The 20,317-nt window shown below is 45.4% G+C and overlaps 1 protein-coding gene across 1 annotated transcript in view; it reads left to right on the top strand.

Moving 5' to 3' along the window:
- LOC103774661 (MORC family CW-type zinc finger protein 2-like) overlaps positions 1 to 17,768 on the top strand; it is a gene marked incomplete at its 3' end in the record, with an annotated part of 18,663 nt that extends 895 nt beyond the window's left edge. The window contains exons 2-10 of the mRNA XM_008942077.1: positions 973 to 1,026; positions 3,812 to 3,846; positions 4,633 to 4,701; positions 8,554 to 8,644; positions 10,247 to 10,355; positions 11,629 to 11,788; positions 11,871 to 11,982; positions 13,500 to 13,625; positions 17,689 to 17,768. Coding sequence (XP_008940325.1) covers positions 973 to 1,026; positions 3,812 to 3,846; positions 4,633 to 4,701; positions 8,554 to 8,644; positions 10,247 to 10,355; positions 11,629 to 11,788; positions 11,871 to 11,982; positions 13,500 to 13,625; positions 17,689 to 17,768 — 836 coding nt within the window. The remainder of the gene's footprint in view (positions 1 to 972; positions 1,027 to 3,811; positions 3,847 to 4,632; positions 4,702 to 8,553; positions 8,645 to 10,246; positions 10,356 to 11,628; positions 11,789 to 11,870; positions 11,983 to 13,499; positions 13,626 to 17,688) is intronic.
- Positions 17,769 to 20,317: the final 2,549 nt, after the last annotated feature.

The following is a 20,317-nucleotide window of genomic DNA, read 5'->3' as shown; positions in this document are numbered from 1 at the left end:
TACCTCCTGACTCTTCTGGAACTGGGGCCAGTCAGCTTGGACCTTTGCAAATGCGGGCTAGGAGGGTGAGAGCTGGCCATGTGGCCACCTTTATCCTATGTGCTTAACCTGTTGACTTGGTTGTTTCCCGTTCCATCTATGCGAAACCTTGATTCCTTCTTTTTTCCACCAGTTGTCAGTTGTGAGGTGTCATTGGGGGTGATGGCAATTGCCTGTGAACTCATTGACTTATTTGTACCCCTGGCGATCATCCATGTAGTGACCTTTCTGTGTTCAATACAGTTGAGTTACTGGTTTGTCTTCCTGCTGGCTGTGTCATTCATGCTAGGCCTAGTCATTGACAAAACAGTGCTGCCCATAAAAGTCAATTCAGAGACAGGAAAGAAACATGGCTTTTGAGGTTGTGCTGAAGTGGCACCTGGCTGGGTGATTTAAGCTTGAGTTTGGAAGGTGGTGTGGTGTGGTGGTTGCAGAGGACTGCCTTTCTCTGGATTAGGAGCAGTTGCAGCATTGGAAGCCTCCAAGGTTCTGCAGGCTTCTTCCTGTCAGAAATAGCTTCTGCAAAGTAAACATGTGCATGGGGAAGATGGACCTTATGCTTAATCCTCATCTGTCTGTGATTTACATATAGGTAGTGTTTACTCTCCATGAAGAGACTTGTCAATGTGGTGAATGATCATGGATCTGTATGAATTGTTGAGTGCTTCATAGGCTCGTTCATTAGGTCAGTAATTTTCTCTGTTGCGTATATTTTCAATGCTTTTTCGACCATAGTGAGCAGCACTTGGTTGAATCAGGCTCTCCATGGGGCAGCCTGTCTGCTGTGGGTCTGCCTCTGACTCATTTCTAGTCTGCTGTCAGTGGCAGACATTAGTATTGTAAACATACAATTGGATTTCTTTAAAACGTGGTTGAGATTCTTGTTTCTCTTAAGTGTCAGTGTAACGCCGTTGATTTTGTGTTTTGTTGCAGAACCACCCATGAGTTCTTGTTTGGTGCCCTTGCTGAACTTGTAGATAATGCCAGGTACGTGCCTGAGACTGCCTAATTTCCAAGGTAAATTCGGTAAAGTTTTAATTAGCCTGTCTAGTTGTTGATCTGGAGCAATTTTCAGTTCTAGTAGACTTGATGAAAAATACAAAATGGAAGACTTTGCTCTAGTTAAGTATATATATATTTTCTTTTTTCCTTTTATTCCACCACATCCACCCCCTAAAAAAAAGAAGTGTTGTTCCTGAAAAGGTAAGTTTGAATGAATCGTAGAACAACTCAGAATGGAAGGGATACTGTTAGAAAATAGATTTAAGGAAAAAATGTCTGCCTTTTTTTTTTTTAGGAAATAAGTAATGTGATAATGACTGGGGCTGGGACTTTTGAGATACTTAGATAATCTTCGGCTCTTTGTATCAAGTATGGCAATAGGATAAAAATTAAATTGGAAATGGGATGCTGAAAAACAGACCAAGAACAATTAGAGTCATTGTGATACTTGAAAGGAGACTTGGTATTTGGAAATCACAGGTTTCAGGCCATATTTGTCTACCTAGACTTTAGCGAAGCCTTTGATACCATTTCCCACAGTATTCTCTTGGAGAAACTGACCGTTCGTGGCTTGGATGGGTAAAAAGCCATCTGGATGGCCAGGCCCAAGAGTGGTAGTGAATGGAGTTAAATCCAGTTGGTGGTCAGTCAGAAGTGATGTCCACAAGGCTGAGGATTTGGACCAGTTCTCTTTAATATCTATGCCAATGATCTGTATAAGGGCAGCAAGGCACCTTCAGTAAGCTTGTAGACAGCACCAGGTTGATCAGGAGTGTTGATCTGCTTGAGTGGAAAGAATCTGAGGGATCTGGCCAGGCTGGGTCAATGGACCAAGGCCAATGGAATGATGTTCATCAAGGCCAAGTGCCAAGTCCTGCACTTGGATGACAACCCCATACAATGCGCCAGGCTTGGGGGAGAGTGGTTGGAATGTGCCTGGTGGAAAAGGACTTGGAGGTGTTGGTTGACAGCTGGTTGAAGATGAGCCAGCATGTGCCCAAGTGGCCAAGAGGGACACAAGCATCCTGGCTTGTGTCAGAAACAGCGCGGCCAGCAGAACTGAGGAAGTGATTGTCCCCCTATATCCAGCACTAGTGAGGCCATGCCTCAAATCCTGAGTTCAGTTTTGGGCCCCTCACTACAAGAAAGACTTTTCGGGTACAAGTCATGGTGGCACAAGCATCTGTTCTGGAGCAGGTTCTTCTTACCTGAACTGGTATTTGCCAAGCTGATGATTCATTCATTGTCATTTCAGTTGACTTGGAAAGAGCTCAGGGCACGTTGTCCCACATTCGTTAACAGAATATGAGGTTACACTGATGTCTGCTACCTACCACATTATTTTTCAGGGTCCAACATGCTCAGCTAGAGCTCCAGCTTTCAAGGACTCTGACATTTGGGAATTTTCCCTCAATACAAGGACTATAAGAGGTGCTGGAGTGTGTCCAAAGAAGGGCAATGAAGCTGGTGAAGAGTCTAGAGCACAAATCTTGTGAAGAGCAGCTGGAGGACCTAGATTGTTCAGCCTGGAGAAAGGAGGCTTCTGGCTCTTACAGCTCCCTGCAAGCCACTTAGAGCCAGGTCAAGGTCGGCCTCTTCTCCCAAGGAACAAGTGATATAGGACAAGAAGAAGTGGCCTCAAGTACTGCCAGAGGAGGTTTAGGTTGGACGTTAGGAAAAATTTCTTCCCTGAAGAGGTTGTCCAGGCCTGGCCCAGGCTGCCCAGGGCAGTGGTGGAGTTCCCATCCCTGTGGGGGTTTAAAAGATGTGTAAATGAGGTGCTCAGGGGTGTGGTTTAGTGGTGGACTTGGCATTGTTAGGTTTCTGGTTGTACTTGATGATCTTAAAAGTCTTTTACAACCTAAACAATTTTGTGATTTCTCATGTTTGCATTTGGGACTGTGGGCTATAGCTGCATCCTAAGCCTTGCACACTTATCTCTTGAGCTTCTCAAAATATTCTAATCTGGCATTATTGTACATATTCTACCAAGCACGGATTGTCACACTCTGCAGTTCATGGCATCAGCTGTGTGTGTATGCCTTCAACCTCTGGGTTCCTCCTCTAGCAAAAGGTGGGTTGGCTTCTGGGAAGGTGGTAACTACTTGACTGGGGATACAAAGACAAGATGAAGTGACTTTGGCATTTGGGAAACAGGATTTTATTACAGCACTACAAATGTACTCTTCTGGTGAGCAAACCCAGGGTATGCAATGGTCTACATGAAAATAAAAATTGGATTTGAGAAGAGGGGAGTAGTGCTGTGTGCTGCTTTTTCAAATACAGAGGAGGATGCCCAGGGTAAGAAGGATTTCACTTAAATGATCTTCTAATGACATTGTTTTCTATGACAACCTTGAATCTATTTGGATGGAGTTTTATGTGGACTTATTAAACTTTTCACGGACAACTTTACAGAGAAAACGTAGGTGGTGTTGTTTCATAGAGGAGGGAGCCCAGAAGCACGTGCTTGTTTGATCGCTGCTCTCCCTTCCTTCCCCTTCTTCTGCCTTGTGTTAGACAGCCAGAGATGCTCACTGTAACTAGATTCAGTTGTGTGGCAGCAACATCTTGTGATGGAGTTTGAGTTCTAGTAGGCAAAAAGTAAAACTTTTATCTCGGCCATTAGTGCTGACTGTGTGGCCTTTGGGGTCTTGGATCTGTGCAGCCAACTCATTTTGCAATTATGAATTCATTATTGTGCATGCCTGGATTTAGCTTCATTTCCATTTGACATTTGAATACTAATTGTGTTTTTATTGCTTTGTAGAGATGCAGATGCCACGAGAATAGACATTTATACTGGTAAGTCACTCCTGCTGCTTCTGTGCATGTCGGCAGTTAAGTCGGTAGTTAGCTTGGATTTAGGCTGCAAATGTCTCTTGTACCTGGTAGAATAAGAGTGAGGGTGTTTATGCCCCCCTGAAAGGTTGTAGTGACGTGGGGGCTGCTCTACTCTCCCAAGTAATAAGTGATAGGACAAGAGGAAGTGGACTCAAGTTGCGCCAGGGAAGGTATGGGTTGGACATGAGGAAAAATGTCTTCACTTAGAGTTGTCAAGGCCTGTCAGGCTGCCCAAGGAAGTGGTGGAGTCACCATTTGCATGTATTTAAAAGACATAAAGATGTGGTGCTGAGGGGCATGGTTTAGTGATGGACTTGGGAGTGTTAGCTTTATGGTTGTACTTGATGATCTTAAAGGTCTTTTCCAACCTAAACGACTCCCTGATTGTCGTGTTTGTCCCACGCCCTGGTGCCTGCTGTCTTTCAAAAAGTGGCATCTTTACAAATAACTGGGACAAGTGCTTAGAGCAGCCTTCAGCAAGGGTCAGGAATAGTGAGTTTATGCTGGATGCTTATAGAAACACTTTTACAGCATTCCCTTGTAAAATTCCCACTTAAACAGTTTAAAGTTCAGGAGGAGTTCTTAGTCATTCTGTAACAAAAACCTGGTGCACCCTCTTACAGCTTAGCTGTATTTGGATTGTGAAAGTGCTTTTTGTTGTGCTGCTTCTGTTGTGAATGCTGATTCCATTTTATGGAACTTTTGACTTTTGCTTTTTGGGAGTACTGAATAGCTCTTGTCTTGCAGAGAAACGAGAAGACCTACGAGGTGGATTCATGCTATGTTTTTTGGATGATGGAACAGGAATGGATTCAAGTAAGTGGCAGGAACTCACACTTGCAGTTTCAAGCTGAGGTTTCATGTTATGGCTTAAGCTGAGTTAATAGCTTGGTTCTGTCAAAAGGGGCCTGTTCCATGCCTGGATACATGTTCCTGCCTTGGCCGTGTCTTCTTCACAACATATCATGAACCAAACTGTTCACCTCTTCATTTGCAGAAAACTGATCTGGTCTAAAGAAAATCATTTTGCTGCACTGTAAAGTTAGGTCAGACTGGCCTGTGGTTTTACAGCACATGAAAGTGCTTCCTTCAAGAAAGTCTTGGGAGTGTTTTATTCTCCTGCATGATAATTTTCATTAAGGATCGTTTTTACTGTACTTAAAGCTGACATATTAAAAAGAATGACAACGTGACTGGCCATGGTGCCGTTGGAACTCACACTTGCATCTGGTCTTCTTGAATATACTGAAAGGGCAGTTTAGAAGTCTGGGTGAAGCATTGTCTTGAGAGGATGAGTAAATGAACCCACGTGTCTCTGGACACTTCTACACAGTGGGAAGAGCTGTATGGCTCAAGCAAACCATTCCATTAACACGTTTTCTCTGTGTTACTGTCCTGTTGCTGTTCAGTCTCACTGGTCGTGTTCTGTGTTGGACAGTTCTAGATTTGTCTGGCAAGCTATGAAAAAGGAGAAGTTTATAGCGAGGCAGCGGGCCAAATGTGAGTGCTGTGTGTGATAGGTCCTGATTTTCAAGCAATATGGCAGCTCCTCAACTAAAATTCATGGAAGATGTAAGTGATTAGCGTTTCTAAAAACTAGGTGTGTTTGTCAAGTGACTCCTACCATTGCATTCAGAAGTTGCTTCATTGGCTCTCTTTAATGATCACACTAGATTGTGTGGTCTGAAGGTAAAATACGTTTGTGGGCGACCTGCAAGCATCTTACAGTGAAGAGTCATAGGTTACCCAAACTGGTACTTTTTAAGAGGACTCATTCCATTGCTTTCCCAGGGATTGAAGTAAGTATATCAGTTCTTGCACCTTTAAACTGTATTTTTGGAATTTGTAAGCTCAAAAGAGCTTTTGAGAGGCAGTTAATGAAGTGTTAAAGTATTGGTTACTTTATTAAATCTTATATTTTTAAAATACTGTTTATCCAAGGCTCACAGCAGTGAGGGGCAGTGTTTAAATGAGATGAGATTCCAGCAGTCACACTAAATACGTGCACACTGTGTGTAGGCAGCAACATTCAGGGGAGTGGTCTATGTATTTCTCAGGGGAAGGTGTCTTTAAGCTTTTAGGATGTTGATGTTTCTTCTCAAGTTAACACATTTTTAAAATAAATCACAGTAATATATATCAAACTGATTTGTCAGTCACCAGGCGTGTTCAGCCATTCCCTCAGGTGTCTTGTGTTTCTTATGGTGATGGAAGACCTCAGAGCCTCTTCCCTGTCCTGGGGAAAACTTGACTGGAAGTAATCTGGGTTTTGGCTAATTTCCCCCAAGTAGTAAATTAGGTACTTTGGCTCTGGGGTATTTTTCGAGGATGCTGTTGACTCCACTGCAAGTATTCTGCCTAATGCAAATATAGCACATGAATTTATGGAGAAGGCTGGAAGGATTAATTTCTGTGCTCAGACTGGGACCTTCTTCTGTGTATTCTCAACTAGAGAACTTGGAAGTACAAGAGGATTCTCCTTGAAAGGTGAAGCCAAGTCTGACTTCAGTGGCTGCTTTGTGGCCCATGGCAGGTGAGCAGGCAGCTGCATGCAGGGCTGTCAGGGTGTGTGGTGTGCCAGCCACCATGTCCTCTAACAGCCTGTCTGTCCTTCAGGGAGGGTGCTCTGTTGCTCTCCTGGAGGACAAGCAGTCAGGAACTAAACAAATCCATCCCCTGGTTCTTCATCCCAGGCATCTGATGTTTTCTACTAGGAAACCTTTTATCTGTGTCCTTGATGCCTTTTCTTGGGCTCTGAAGATCAGTCTACCATGCTCAGTTAATTCCTTCAGGTTGCATTTTCTCTCATCTGTTTGGCATACATCACATCATCCCCTTTTTTGTTGACAGGGAGTTTGGTGTTTTTAAATCTAGTAACTCTGAGACACAATAAAACAAAAACAACGTGACTAAAATAGCCTGAAGTGAAACTCCCCTTGGAGCCTTAACTCAGAAAGCTAGAAAAAAATTAATGTGTACCTTATTTCTTGGGAAGAGGTAGATTAAATCTGTCCCAAAGACAGCAGGCCTGGAGTAGAGAGAGATGTTCCCTCACTCCTGAGCAGCCCCCTCTGCTTGGCATCATTTTTGTCTCTCTGCCCAGAAAGAGCAATCTTTATGTTTTTGGACATGCAGCATTGAATGCTAAACCATATGGTCACCTTTTCCGAGAGAGGAAATGCTTTGGACAATTGCTCTTTACCCTTTTTAGACTTCTCAAAGTTTTCTTAAAATAGTTGTTGATAGAATTGTTTGTATAGCAGAAGTGTTCCAGTAGCCCCTTTTCTGACCGAGCTTTAAAACTAACACAGTAATGGTAACAATAATAATAATAGTGTCATCACCTATATCCTTATCTGGATCTCAGACAGAAGGTAACCTGATGTTTTCTTTATTTGGCCTGAAAATGTACTAGGCTGAAGGAAACGAGGAGATACTCTCATCCTATCAGAACTTGGTTCTGGAACAGTTGTGGACTTCCACTGTGAGCACACCAAATGGAGGCAGTGAGGGACTTGCACAGATGTTCTCCTGTATTTTCATCTTGTGATTTATGGCTTTAAGTCTGAATGTAATTTCAATGGAAAATGTCATTCTGACACCCAGCTCAGTGATTTCATGTTGGACCAAGGGTGTTAGTACAAAACGTCTTCCTGTAAAAACTCCCTGTCGGAGCTCGTGGACATGGGTAAGTCTCCGTTGTAGGTCAGTCCAGGATTGTCAAGGGACCTGGCCCCACGTGGCTGGCTGGTGGGGAGAGCGATGTCCTGTGCTCCCTCACAGCCTGTGTGTGCACGTGAGGGCTGTAATTGTCACCCTTCCTGTGGAGGCACTTTGTGTTCCTTGTCTCTGGGATCGCATTTCATTCCTCCCAGTGAACTCCATGGTGAAATGATGGCTATCTCTGAGGGGAAGGGAGAGGGATTGTTCTGTCCTGTGGATGATGTTAAAAGGCTTTATCCCTTGAACAATAGAAAGGCTTGAACTAAAAATGACAGACCTTCTCAGCTGTACAGCTATCACGTCTTTTGTTTTGTCCTGTGCTAATAAAATAGTGCATTAATTGCTTCCGTATTTGCTTGTGCTGCCTTTTCACCCACAGCTGTCCTGTTGTCTGTAGTCTGGCAATCCACTGCAAAAACTGGCCTTTGTCTTAACTACTCCATTAATTAATCATAGTGTTCCATTCAGTGCCATGAGGAAGAAGTGATGTTTGTCCCAAATTAAACACCTTTATTATAGGTCTTAGTTCTAGTGCTGGTGGTTTACAGCCTGTGGTGTCAGCAGTACAGCAGAGCTGCAGGGTCCCAGGGCGTGTTGTGGTTCATGAGCACATTGATAATTGTGGTGGACACAACAGATCATCTTGTGGACATCTCTTTATAAAAAGAAATGTCTTTGTGCCTTTTGGACAGAGCACTGGGCTAGTCTGAAACCTAAAACTCTTTTTGTGAGAACAGTGGCATCTCTACAAAGCTTTTAATAATATAAATGCCATCAAGCCGTATCTTCTATCTTCCAGAGCTATATGGCAGAGCCTCTGGATGAGACTTTGGCTTGGGCTTTTGACCTCTTTGATGTGCTACCTACAGTGGTGAATAAGTTTATCTAAAAGGTGTGTATCTTTGTGTATTAAAATAGAACTTTGTTCCCTACCTCTCGTTGCAGATGAAGCCGCCAGCGTTATCCAGTTCGGTAAATCGGCCAAGCGGTCGCCAGAGTCAACTCAGATTGGGCAGTATGGGAACGGCTTGAAATCGTAGGTATACCAAGAGCCAGCCTCCTGAGACTGGAGGTTGGAGCTCAGATAGGAAATGTATTTTTTGCTTGGAGGTGCATATTGTTTTTTTCTAGGGGGAAAAAAAAAAGCAGATGAAATCTGGATAGAGGTATGGCGGTTTGGTAGACAGGAGCCCCGGGAACCCCTGCTGTAGTTTCTCCGTGGCAGAGAAGCCCATCCAGAGCTGATGGCAGTGTTGTGCTCTTGTGTTTGCATGATACAGAGGATGCAGATCAGAGCTAGGGGAAAAAGAATGAAAGTGCAGGAAACAAAACCTTAATATGCCTGTGACAGACAGTCAAATTGGAGCAAAATAATCTGTGGTGCAAAATTGGAGCAAAATAATCTGTTGGTTCTCACAAGGGAATTCGTCTGGTGAAAGTCAGATGGGCTTAAATTTTTTTTTTTTCTTGAATCGGGCAAATGCCTGGAGGAGAGGGAGGAGAATGATGGACAGAATGAGAGGAGGAGTGGGATTCAGTGGCAGAGGAGCAGAAGTGGGAATGAAATCTCACTGGTTGGAGGGGAGTTGCTAGGAAAGAGGAGGGTCTTTGCTGTGGTGTACTGATGTCTTTGGGAAAGGTAGAGAGCTTTTGTATCTTACTCTGATCTGCTGTTCTGTTTTGTGCTGTTCCGTGTGGCTTGATTGCATGCATCCTACTGGGAAAATCTGTGGGGAAAGAAAAAAGGGGATGTAAGGGATGTTGAGGTGCTCTGGATCCAGCTGTAGTGCAGGACAGATCCCAGACTGTGCCTGTGCACGTCCAGGGACAGAGGTCTGTCCTGTTTCTAACCTTGAGCAGGGTGCACACTGTATTACAACTGAGCAATGCAGACTGAAGCCTCAACATGGGCAGAGTGGGCTTTGGTATCACACGAAGCCAATCTAAGGAGAGCTGAACTGACAGAACACTGATCCTTCTTTAGATGTAATGTTAGTTTTTACTCTGTTAAATTTTTTTTGATGAGTTGGGTCATAGCGTAAAAGAGAATGTAGGGAAGGCACTGTTGGGGATTGGAGGGGGAGAAGGAAGATGGGACTGTCCCTTTTTGTGTCAATTAGCTGCTAAACTGCATTAGCTGAAGTGTTGGTGAGTCTTGACTTGCATTTTAAGAAATAAATTGTCTCCCAGAAACTTATCTACTGCTAGTCGTTCTGTGCCCAGCAAAATGAAGTCTGCATTTGCTTTCTCAATTCTCTGCTCACATATTTGCAGGCTGTTGTCACATCCCAACTTAGTCATGTTTTTTAGATTTAAAAAAGAAAGGGTTTTGCTTTGTTTTTTAACTTTCTCCCTAGTTTGAGCCTGGGAAGCTGTGCTGTACTTCTGCACCTTTTAATTGTGACTAGCATTAAATATTTTGAAACATGATGGAAATGTCCAGTGTGAGATGCCTTTTGAAAGGAGTGAGTGAGAAGTGTAGAGAGAAATGGTAGTTGCTGTTTAAGCCCTTCTTCTGCCTTACCTGGCTTTGGTATCTCATAATTGAATATAAGGGGAAGAAAACTCAGTGATTTGATCTACTCTCTAGAAAGTGTTGTGCCCCAGGTGTAACACGCAGCCTGAAATCTGTCTCCAGGGGTTCCATGCGGATTGGGAAGGATTTTATCCTCTTCACAAAGAAAGACAACACCATGACTTGCCTCCTGTTGTCACGGACGTTCCATGAGGAAGAAGGCATCGATGAGGTTTGCTTGAACCTTGTTGCAATGAGCTAACACAGTGAATGCTGTCTCATGTGGACTGCCCCAGCTCTCGCAGGAGAGGAGTCTCTTGTCAGCGTTGGTGGTCACTCCAGGTGGATCAGTGTATGGTTTTCTTCTCATGATACACTTGTAGGGGTTCTGCAAAGTCATCAAAGATTTTTCTCCTTTTGGTTTTAATTCTGTTTGAGAGTCTCTCTAAACTATGGCACGTTTGAAGGGCTTGCTTCAATCACTTGAAGTTACTTTTGCCGAGTTCAGGCCATGCCCAGACTTGTTGGGTGTTTCTTTTCCCAGAAGTTTTGAGTTTGAGATGCATTTTAAATTTATTACTCTGATTTGATTTTCTGTAGAGAATTAAAGGTGTGATTGAAGCTGCTACCCACAGGTCATAAACTACAGACATGTCTCTTCTTTTGGATCATTTTTATTTTAAATAAAAAATCGTGGTGGTTCTACTTGTTGAAAACTTGTGTATCAATAGATAATTCAGGTGGTGGTGTTCTGTATGCCGACTCCTAGCATGAGTTTTTTTGTGCTCAAATATTTTCCAGACAAGGACAACAATGAAAAGTTTCAAATTTGCACTGGGATAGTATCTAAGAAAGCATTTTCCATTGTGGTAGTGGGGGGAGCTCTACAGAGAAGCTGTTGAGGGAACAGTGCTTGCTAGTGGCAAGCTGATGGCTGATGCCAGTTGGGAACAGTGACATAGTTCCCACAGTGGCTTTGGAGACAGAAATTTTGGGTTGACCTCAATTCTAGGTCAATTCTAGTGAGGATGGGATTCACTGTCTGTGATACGCAGCTGTAGTCCATAATTCTCTGTGGTTTTGTTCTAAAGGACAGAAAGCACCAAAAACCTTGCTAGAATCCTATAAAAATAATGAGTGAAATCAGGATAAATACAAGTGAAGGATATTAGAGCTCAAGAGAGAAGTTAACCAGAGGTTGAGATTTTTAAAGAAGCAAAGTTTGTCTCTTCAGTATCATGGAAGTTGTTACAAAAGAAAGGGGAAAAAGACATTGAGTGTTTGAGTAGCCAGCACCATACAGGTTACCTGGAACAGTGCAGTCCAAGTTAGCTGTTGTAGGAAGGCAGCTCTGAGGCTGACAGAGAGGGCTGCTTCAGCATCTGACAGATGTGCAAATCACTGGGAAGCTAGGAGATAACCTTGCAGTGACTTGGGGGGCTGTGGGAGAGGGTAAGAATGGAGTGGGTGAGCCCAAGTTGCTCCTGATATGATGTAATTTGCAGGTCATTGTTCCCCTGCCCACCTGGAATGCACAAAGCTGGGAGCCTGTGACTGACAACGTGGAGAAGTTTGCTATTGAGACAGAGCTAATTTACAAGTATTCACCTTTCAAATCAGAACAGGAAGTGATGGAGCAGTTTAATAAGATCTGTAGTGAGAAAGGTACTTATGGGCAGTGATGGTCACAGGCAGAGGTATCTGGGCTTTGGCTGGGATTCACCTGTTCCACTTGTTACTTGCACAGGCACCCTGGTGATCATCTTTAACCTCAAACTAATGGATAATGGAGAGCCAGAGCTCGATGTGACTTCAGACCCCCGAGACATTCAGATGGCAGAAACACCGCCAGAGGGAACGTGAGTGGGATGGGTGTTACAGGCCTTTGGGCTCGGATCGAACGGCTCATGGGGCTTGGCTATGTGCTGTCTGCAGGTGTGTTTTAAAAGCTTCTCTTTCTGTGGTGAACTGGAGAATTTAGAAGATCTTCAGTTTGTTCTGTAGGAGCTTGGAGCTCATGCATGCAGTCAGCCTGCAAGTGTTGCAATGGTGTGGTTGGTGTGAATGCCTGGGTTGGCTCGGCTCAGCTTAGTCACAGCAGCAAGCTTGATGCTCTTCTTCAGACACCCTAAAACAATGGAGTCCTAGGCTATAGATTTACTTTTCTACACTCTTCAAAGATGTTTTTGTCAGAATGAGAGCTGGTCGTGAGTCTATTCTCAAACTGATGTTCAGTTTTGTGATTAAATGAACCCTGGGAAAACACAGGACACTGTGCAGGTCAGCCTCTACGAGCGAGTGGTGTGGGTGTCACTGGTGGGCTGGGTCACCATGTCTTTCTGGGAGCAGGGCCAGCTGCTGGACTTCCTTCTGAAGGGGGAAGAAGGATGTGCTCAGAGGGCAACTGGAGGAGCAGAGGGCCCTGTTCAGGGAGAGCTGGGTGTTTGCTGAGTTGCTCGCTAGTAGCCTGAAAAGGAACACTAAACTTGAATAAATCCCAAAGCTCAGTGGGCACACGTAGCAAGCTTTACCTTTTTTATGGGATGACATGCTTCTCCCATAGAAATACCATTTCCAACCTGTAAACCTGGCTATTTCTGTATGTGTTAGCTTGATGTTATTGAGCACACAGGTGCAGCAAACTCCTTGGGGTCCTTCAGGGATCTGATCCTCTTCTCAGTTTTGTTAATGCCTGCTGGTGAGCTTTCATTATTACCACAGATCACTGGAAGGAGCTTCTTCCTCCTGACCTTGTAATCCTGTATCTATGTGATATTAAAAAAATATATTAAAAAATTTTTATAAAAAATATAAGAAATATAAAAGAGAAGCCTCACTTAATGTAGCTGCACAGTAGTGACAATAGGAAGGGCTGCTCTTTTACCTGGCTTTCTTGCTGCAGGCTGTCTCTTTGGCATGTTTGGAAGTAGATGGCTGTGAGCTGAGATGGTGACAGGTGACCGTTGCATGAGGTGTGAATCCTGCTATAGGAGCTTAAAGCACATCAGAGGCAGTGCAGAGCAGCACAGGGAGGTGCTTCTGTTGGTCACTTGGCTTCTAGGTAGCAGTTTATTGGGAAATGAGAATCTTATATGGTTTTGGCTGTGGAGATTGCTCATGAGGCTCTGTGACAGTCGTGTATCATGGCTCTTCTTAATTGAAGCAGAGGGAAGGGATAAAAATATGAAGGAAAGAGGAAGCTGTGCAGACTGAAAGAGACCCCAAGATGAGCACTCTGAGTGAAGAGACACTTATGACTCCTGGGGTGAACTGATGGAGTCATCTTTGGACTGCATGGAACAGCCTGGGAGAGGGCTGGTAGTCCCACAAGCAGATGCTGAGTAGGTCTGTCTCTGTGAGCATCCCTCTTCTGCAGGAAGCCCGAGCGCCGCTCCTTCCGTGCCTATGCTGCTGTGCTGTACATTGATCCCAGGATGAGGATTTTCATCAATGGACACAAAGTACAGACCAAACGACTTTCTTGCTGCCTCTACAAGCCAAGGTAAGCACTGGATCCAATGTCTGCGGATGTGCAGGACCTTGTGGACTATGCTTACAGAAAAGGTTTAGTGTTTTGCTCTCCAGGTGTGTCCTGCATAATTCTGTGAAAAGCCACAGGAGCAGATTGTGAGAGGATGGGCTGTGGTGTTGGGTGGCAATGTCCTGGTGCTGGAGGACAAACCCAACGCTGAGCTGAGTGGCCCATGCTCATGAATCAGTGCTCGTGAGGGTGCACGTAACAAATCTGCTTGTACCTCATCATTGCAGACTCCTGGTGTAGATCTGCTCATGGTGTGGTAGGCCAGTAAAAACTCCTCAGTGCTGTGAAGTAATTTACATGTAACATCCCCTCTCCTTCAGCAGAGCAGTAAAGACTGTGCAGAGGAGGCCTTCCTATAGAGCACAGCTGTGGTTTAGAGCCACCTGGGAGCTGAGCACCACATGGCTGCTCATTCACTGCCCCCTCGCCCCCTGAATGGGAAGGAGAAGAGGGAGAAAAATAAAACCCATGGGAGGTAGGGAGAATTTAATAGAACAACACTGGCACAGTTTAGGTTCAGGGCTGCCCCTGGACCTGTAACAGACACTCTCTGTTAACCCCTCTTTGCCCCAAAGGGGAAGAGAAAGGAAATAAGGGTGAGAGATTTATAGATTAGAAAAGTAAAATCCCTTTAATGAAAATAATAATAATAATGATAATAAAATGGAATATATACAAATATATACAAAACCAGTGTGGGACACAACTGCACCCTGCTGGCAACACATCACTGTCACCCCTGGCTGGGGAGCAGCCCCTGGGGAAAGTCCCAGGCTGGACTGGCAGATGCCAACTGGGTACAGGAGCTGGACTCTGGAACTTGGTTCAGGAACACATGGATCGGGATCAAATGGATGGAGTCCTCCTCGGATGCTGGCAATTGAAGAAGAGGCAAAAGAAAATGGGGCTTGACCCTCATGATCCTTCAGCTTTATACGGAATATGATGGATATGGGATGGAATTCCTCGTCGGTCAGTGCAGGGTCACCTGTCTCGTCCACTCCTCCTGCAGGTGCAGCCTTTTACTTTCTGCCCCCCTCCATGTGGTCCACAAGATTTAGCAGTGACCTTGGTCCGCTCACCAATCCTTGGTGGTAATTCTAGACATGGAGAGTTATCACTGCTAGAAGCAGATCCTGTCTGCAAAAGTCTACTGTTAACTGCTGAAAGTGCAGTTAGAAGAGCTTCAGCTGAAAAGTAAAATCACTGAACAGAATTGGTTCTGTTCTACCCCAAACCAGGACAAACACAAAAGGGAAAGAAACCATGCACAAAACCAGTGATGTAGAACAAACCCCATGATGCAGAACGAACCAAATTAACCCAATTAGTGTTGGGTGGCCCACCCCCTACCCTTACCTGTTGGGCATGAGGTCAGTATGATGTTGAATGTGAACACTGGCTGGTTCAGTTGTCTGTCCTGGCTGTGGCCTCCTCCCAAATCCTGGAGAAAGTTAACCCTAGCCTAGCCAAACCCAGGACAACAGTAGATCTTTTTAGACTTGGAGCAGAGCTTTACCAGGTGTTCCTAGAGGGTGCTTCCTTCTGGTTTTGGACACCAAGTTCAAGCTCCAGAAGGTGTGTGGCCATCATGGGCAGTTGATGCAGCAGCAGTGCTCAGATCTTTAGCATAATTGTTTCTTGCAGACCCTAGACCAGGTAACTGCTGAACTTTCCTGGTCTACTTTCAAGGGCTGGGTAACAGGCAGTGGAGGGAGGTTCTTCTGTCTTACAGCCCAAACAGATACTGTGCTATGTGTGGTATGTATTGTATGTGAGGGCTCTTTGCCAGTCTTTGGGGAGGTGTTATGATGCCTGAGCCTAAACAGGTGTTCATTTCATTCATATCCTGCTGATGAAGGGCAGTAAGCTACTCAGAGGGAATGCCATTCATCTGGCAGTGTGGAGCCACCTCTGTCCATCCATATTGTTGGTTTTATAAAAGTCCTTTTTAAACCAGCCTGGCACGCAAAGAGCAGGTCATTAGCTGATGGTGACAAATGACTCCTGACTGCATTGTTTTTACATACTTCTTGGCACACTTTGGGACAGGTATCTTCCTGTTTGAAGTGATACATTCCTGCCTTACGTTGGACTTTGCTAGGTACAGCCATTGGTTTGTGTCTCTGCCCTCTAGGCTACTTTCAAGGTCTGCTTGGGAGGTTTGTTCTCAAGAGGTGGGGGCTCCCCTCCTACAGTGGGGCTGTAAGTCAGTGCCCTCACCTCCGAAGGGAGTGCTTGTACAGGGGCTTGTCTGTGGGTTGGTGTGTTGATGTTGGAGAGCAAAGAATGAAAACCCATTGTGGCTGTTGGGATATCAGTGCCGTTACTGAAGCTGGAGGTTTTGCAGCCATTGCACTGTCCTTTGTCAGGAATAACAGCTTGTCTCCTGAGCAGAGCACTTGTTTTCCTCTAGTCATCTGCCCTTTCTGAAAGCTGTGTTTCTGCAGGTACAGGCTTCTCCACACCCTTCTGGAGCCTGTAATGTCCCAGTGACAGGATGGTTTTGTGCAGCTCGTTCCCCAGTGTTTGCAGTACCGGTCTCCCTGAGAACAGCTTGTGTTTCCTGAAGGATTCCTTCCGTCTGCTCCTTCCCACAGGAGCTGTTGGAGCCTGTTCAGCAGCACGGGCTGTGCATGTGGAACTGGGCAGGCCACGTGCAAGGCTGTCCCCACAGAAGGGCACTCCGCGTTCCCAGGCAGTCCTCATGAGCCTCTAGAAGATGGGAGGGTGTTTTCCTGGGGCCTCCTGCAGACTTGGCTCTCTGACCTGTTTCTGTACCCCATGATGGCTGGATGTGCTGTTCCAGGCTACTTGAACAGGAGCTTTTCTGGGTGGGACTGAAGTAATTTGGTGTTGGAAAGGAAAGTGAATGGAGGGTGGGCACAGTGATGGCTCACAGTGTCCATCTGGGGCACCCTGTAACTGCTGGCACTGCACCCTCTTGCAAAGAGGGTGCTGCCCGTAAAGTTCCCTTCAAGTCCTGCCCTGCCTCACAACCTGGGCGTGTGGAGACATTTCAGCTTCATCCTGCTGCTGCTTCTGGTTTTTGTTTGGGTTGTTTCTTTTTTTCTCAGGAAAATCAGGCGGGGTGTGGATGAAGTGGCTCAATTATGCCAACATGTTGAAAGCAGTCTGTTTTTCACAACGTGTTCTCTCTCTCAGTTCCAGGGAGTTTTAATCAGTGTTAAGTAGATTTGAGGAGGTGGTGCCACCAAAAACCTGACTCTGCATCTCCTGGTGTGGTTATCGGGTGATTTCTGAAAGAGCTAGCACATGCCTGCTTTTTCCCCAGTGTGGAAATCCTTAGGAGCAGCAGAAACTGAGTTCAGTAAATGCAGAAGTGATTGAAGTGGACTATGCTTGTGCTGTGAGTTTTCTGGATTTGGGAACATAGGATTTCTGTTGGTGAGACTGTTTCTGACATCACTAGTGACATCCGTGTGTTCTTGCCCACAGGAACAGACCTAAATGAAACTTTTCATCTGTGCAAGGTGACTTCTCATGGATCCTGATAGATTATCTGTCATTTTGGGGGATGTTGTCTCTCATTAGGGTCTAAATGTGGTTTCTCCTACATTTATGAGTTGGTTAATCAAGCCTTATATTATGTGTTTCTGCCTCTGTCTGTAAAGACATTGCTTCTAGTGGCTTTTGCTTTGGCTAAATGCTGGAGGGGTTTGGTTTTTCATAAAGAACCGTTTGGGCTGGGATTTTTCTCTCGATATATGCAAAACCTTCTGTCTTAAGGCACTTGGAGTTCTTTCAGGCTCTGATCATCCTTCTTGGTGTCATCTCCTCTTTCCCAGTTACGTAGCTCTGTACAGAGGTGACGCACGTTTGTGAGCTGCCTAACTGCATCCAAAAATGCCCAGTGTCTGATATATAAACTTCCTTCTCCATTTACTGAATCTGTTGAGAAGAGCACAGTAGCATGTGGAGACCTCATTCTCTTATACAGTGATGAAATCTTGGTTTGATCTTGCTGCTGAGTTTGCTGATTAATAAGTTTTGATCCTCACAGGATGTACAAATATACTTCAAACCGTTTCAAGACCCGTGCAGAGCAAGAGGTGAAGAAAGCAGAGCACATGGCCAGGGTCGGTGAGTGTCTGGGGTGGCCGTGTCCTGACCCTGCTGTGGTGAGGGGGAGGGCTGAGAGAGGCTGCCCAGCAGGACACAGGGTGGAGCTGCTTGCTTCTGTTGTCACTGGGGTTGCTTAGGCACTACAGTGACTACAGATGACCCAGACTTAACTTGCACGCAATGGAAGGAATGTACATTGCTCCCTAAGACGACTACTTCTGGAGGCTACAAGTAGAGAAGAACCCTGGGAGTCACAGCTGCCTGCCCTTCCTCCATCTGAAGCCTGGCTAAGCTGCCACCCTGTTGCCCTGCAGTTCTGCTCTCACCTTTTGCATAAAATTAACTTCTGATTCTGTCCTCCTCCTCCCTGGTGTCCTCCTTCCCTGTTGAGGCAATTATTCAAAAAACAGATTTATTTTTTATTATTCTATTGCTTTTTGTAAAGTGATTGGTCTGAGTGTACAGGGGAGTCCTGGTTTGTTCCTTGTCTTTTTCTTTTTTTTTGCTTTGTTTTTTTTTCCCTCTTGAAAGACACACCTTTTGTCCATCTAGTCTTCCCTTCCTATTAAGTCCTCAGGAGAAACCCAATTTGACAATATTCAGCATATAGAAATCACGTAAGTGTATAAATATAGCCTATAATTTCATTACATTTGCATAACTTGAATGTACAGAGTGGTCTCCTTAGCCCTTGATGGGGAAATGCTGTAGTGAGGGAGGAATCTTGGAAGCTGTAAGACACATTGACCTATCTTCGGGTGGGTTTCATAAATCAGTCAGAGACTTGTGTCCTCCCTCCCTATGTAGGAGCTGCTCTGGGCACAGGTGTGGGTGCAGGTCAGGGACACAAGTCACAGAGGTGCCACATCCAGCCTGTGCAGAGGGATTACAGGCAGCATGATTTTGTCCCTGCTCAAAGCAAAGCAGCAAAACGAAATTGTGTGAATTGCTGTCTTCCCTCTTCCTCCTTTATGAAGTTCAACCTAACAAAATAGACTTGAAACTATCAAGATTTTAAATAGATTTTATCCTGAGCCTCAGTCTTCACAGATTAATTTGTTTCTTAGAGTCCTGTAGCCAAAGCAGGTGTTCAGCACACACTTGTATTGCCTTTCAAGGAGGCACAAGCAGCACGATTTAGAGAGACTCCTTTCTTGCAGCAGTCTGTGAGGCCTCCATGGTGTTTAAAAGGTGAGCTTTAGTGTCTGGGCACTGAGGAATGCTGCCACTCGGTGTCCCGTGGCTAAGAACAGCTTACTCTTTACAGAAGAGTAAACCCATTTTCATCAGCAAAGTCAGCCCACTGCCTCTGGGGGTGAAGTGGGTGCTGTGCAAAGGGCTTTGAACATGGTGGTGAAGACTCAGAGCAGACCTCAGACTGTTTTCTGCAAGATTTGATCACAGGAAACCTCCAGGACTAAAACATTGTTGTAGCATTAAGCTTGGCTTCAGTGACACAGATCTCTTTGGCACAGATTTCTTTGCTCCTAGGAAAATGAATTGAAGCCATAGCAGCCAAGTTCTTGTGATCTGCCATGGATGGAAAAGGTTTATTTCTTGTCATCTCCAACATGCATTTTTTCCTTGACAGCACTCTCAGGAGGGATCCTCACCAGGGAGTGATCTGCAGTTGTGGTTCAAAGCCAAGGTGTGTTGTGAGGAGCAGCGGCTCTCCGCTGAGCTGACTGCAGTGCCAGCGTGCCCCAGCTGACTGCCAGGGATAGAGTCATGGAATGTTTTAGGCTAGAGGGGACCTCTAAAGGTCATCTGCTTCAACCTTCCTACACAGGCAGGGACACCTAGGTCATGTCGTCCTGACCTTCAATTATTCCAGGCTTGGGCCCTCCACTACCTCTCTGGGCAGCCCATTCCAGTGATCTATCACTCTTCCATTAAAGAATTTTTTTCTAATATCAAGTCTAAATCTATCCTTTCCTAGTTTAAACCCATGACTCCTTGTCCTGTCATTGCAAACCCTTTTGAACAGACCTTCCCCCACCTTCATGGAGGCCCCTTCAGGTACTGGAAGGTCTCTATAAGGTTCCCTGGAGCCTCCTCTTCTCCAGGCTGAACAGCCCCAACTCCCTCAGCCTGTCTTCATACAAGGGATGCTCCAATCCCTTTGGTGGCCCTGCTCTGGACTTGCTCCAATATGTCTACATCCTTCTTGTGCTGGACACAGGACTCCAGGTGAGGTCTCACCAGGGCAGAGCAGAGGGGCAGGATCACCTCTCTCCATCTGCTGTCCTCGTTCGTTTGTATGCAGCCCAGGATGTGATTGGCCTTCTGGGCTGCTGCTGTACATTGGTGGCTCATGTCCAGTGTTTCATCCACCAGCACTCCCAAGTCCCTTTCCACAGGACTGCTCTCCAGTAAACCCTCTCCCAGCCTGTACTGATAGTGCTGGTTACCCCGGCCAGGTGCAGGACCCTGCTTTTGGCCTTGTTGAACCTCATGAGGTTCATCTGGGCCCACTTCTCCAGGTCCCTCTGGATGGCCTCCCGTCCCTCTGGCATATCAGCTGCACCTCTCAGCTTGGCATCATCTGCAAATTTGCTGAGGGTGCA

The sequence above is a fragment of the Merops nubicus genome, unplaced genomic scaffold (assembly GCF_000691845.1).
Source record: "Merops nubicus isolate BGI_N331 unplaced genomic scaffold, ASM69184v1 scaffold946, whole genome shotgun sequence".
In the NCBI taxonomy this organism is placed as follows: domain Eukaryota; kingdom Metazoa; phylum Chordata; class Aves; order Coraciiformes; family Meropidae; genus Merops; species Merops nubicus.
This window is presented reverse-complemented; position numbering and strand designations above follow the sequence as displayed.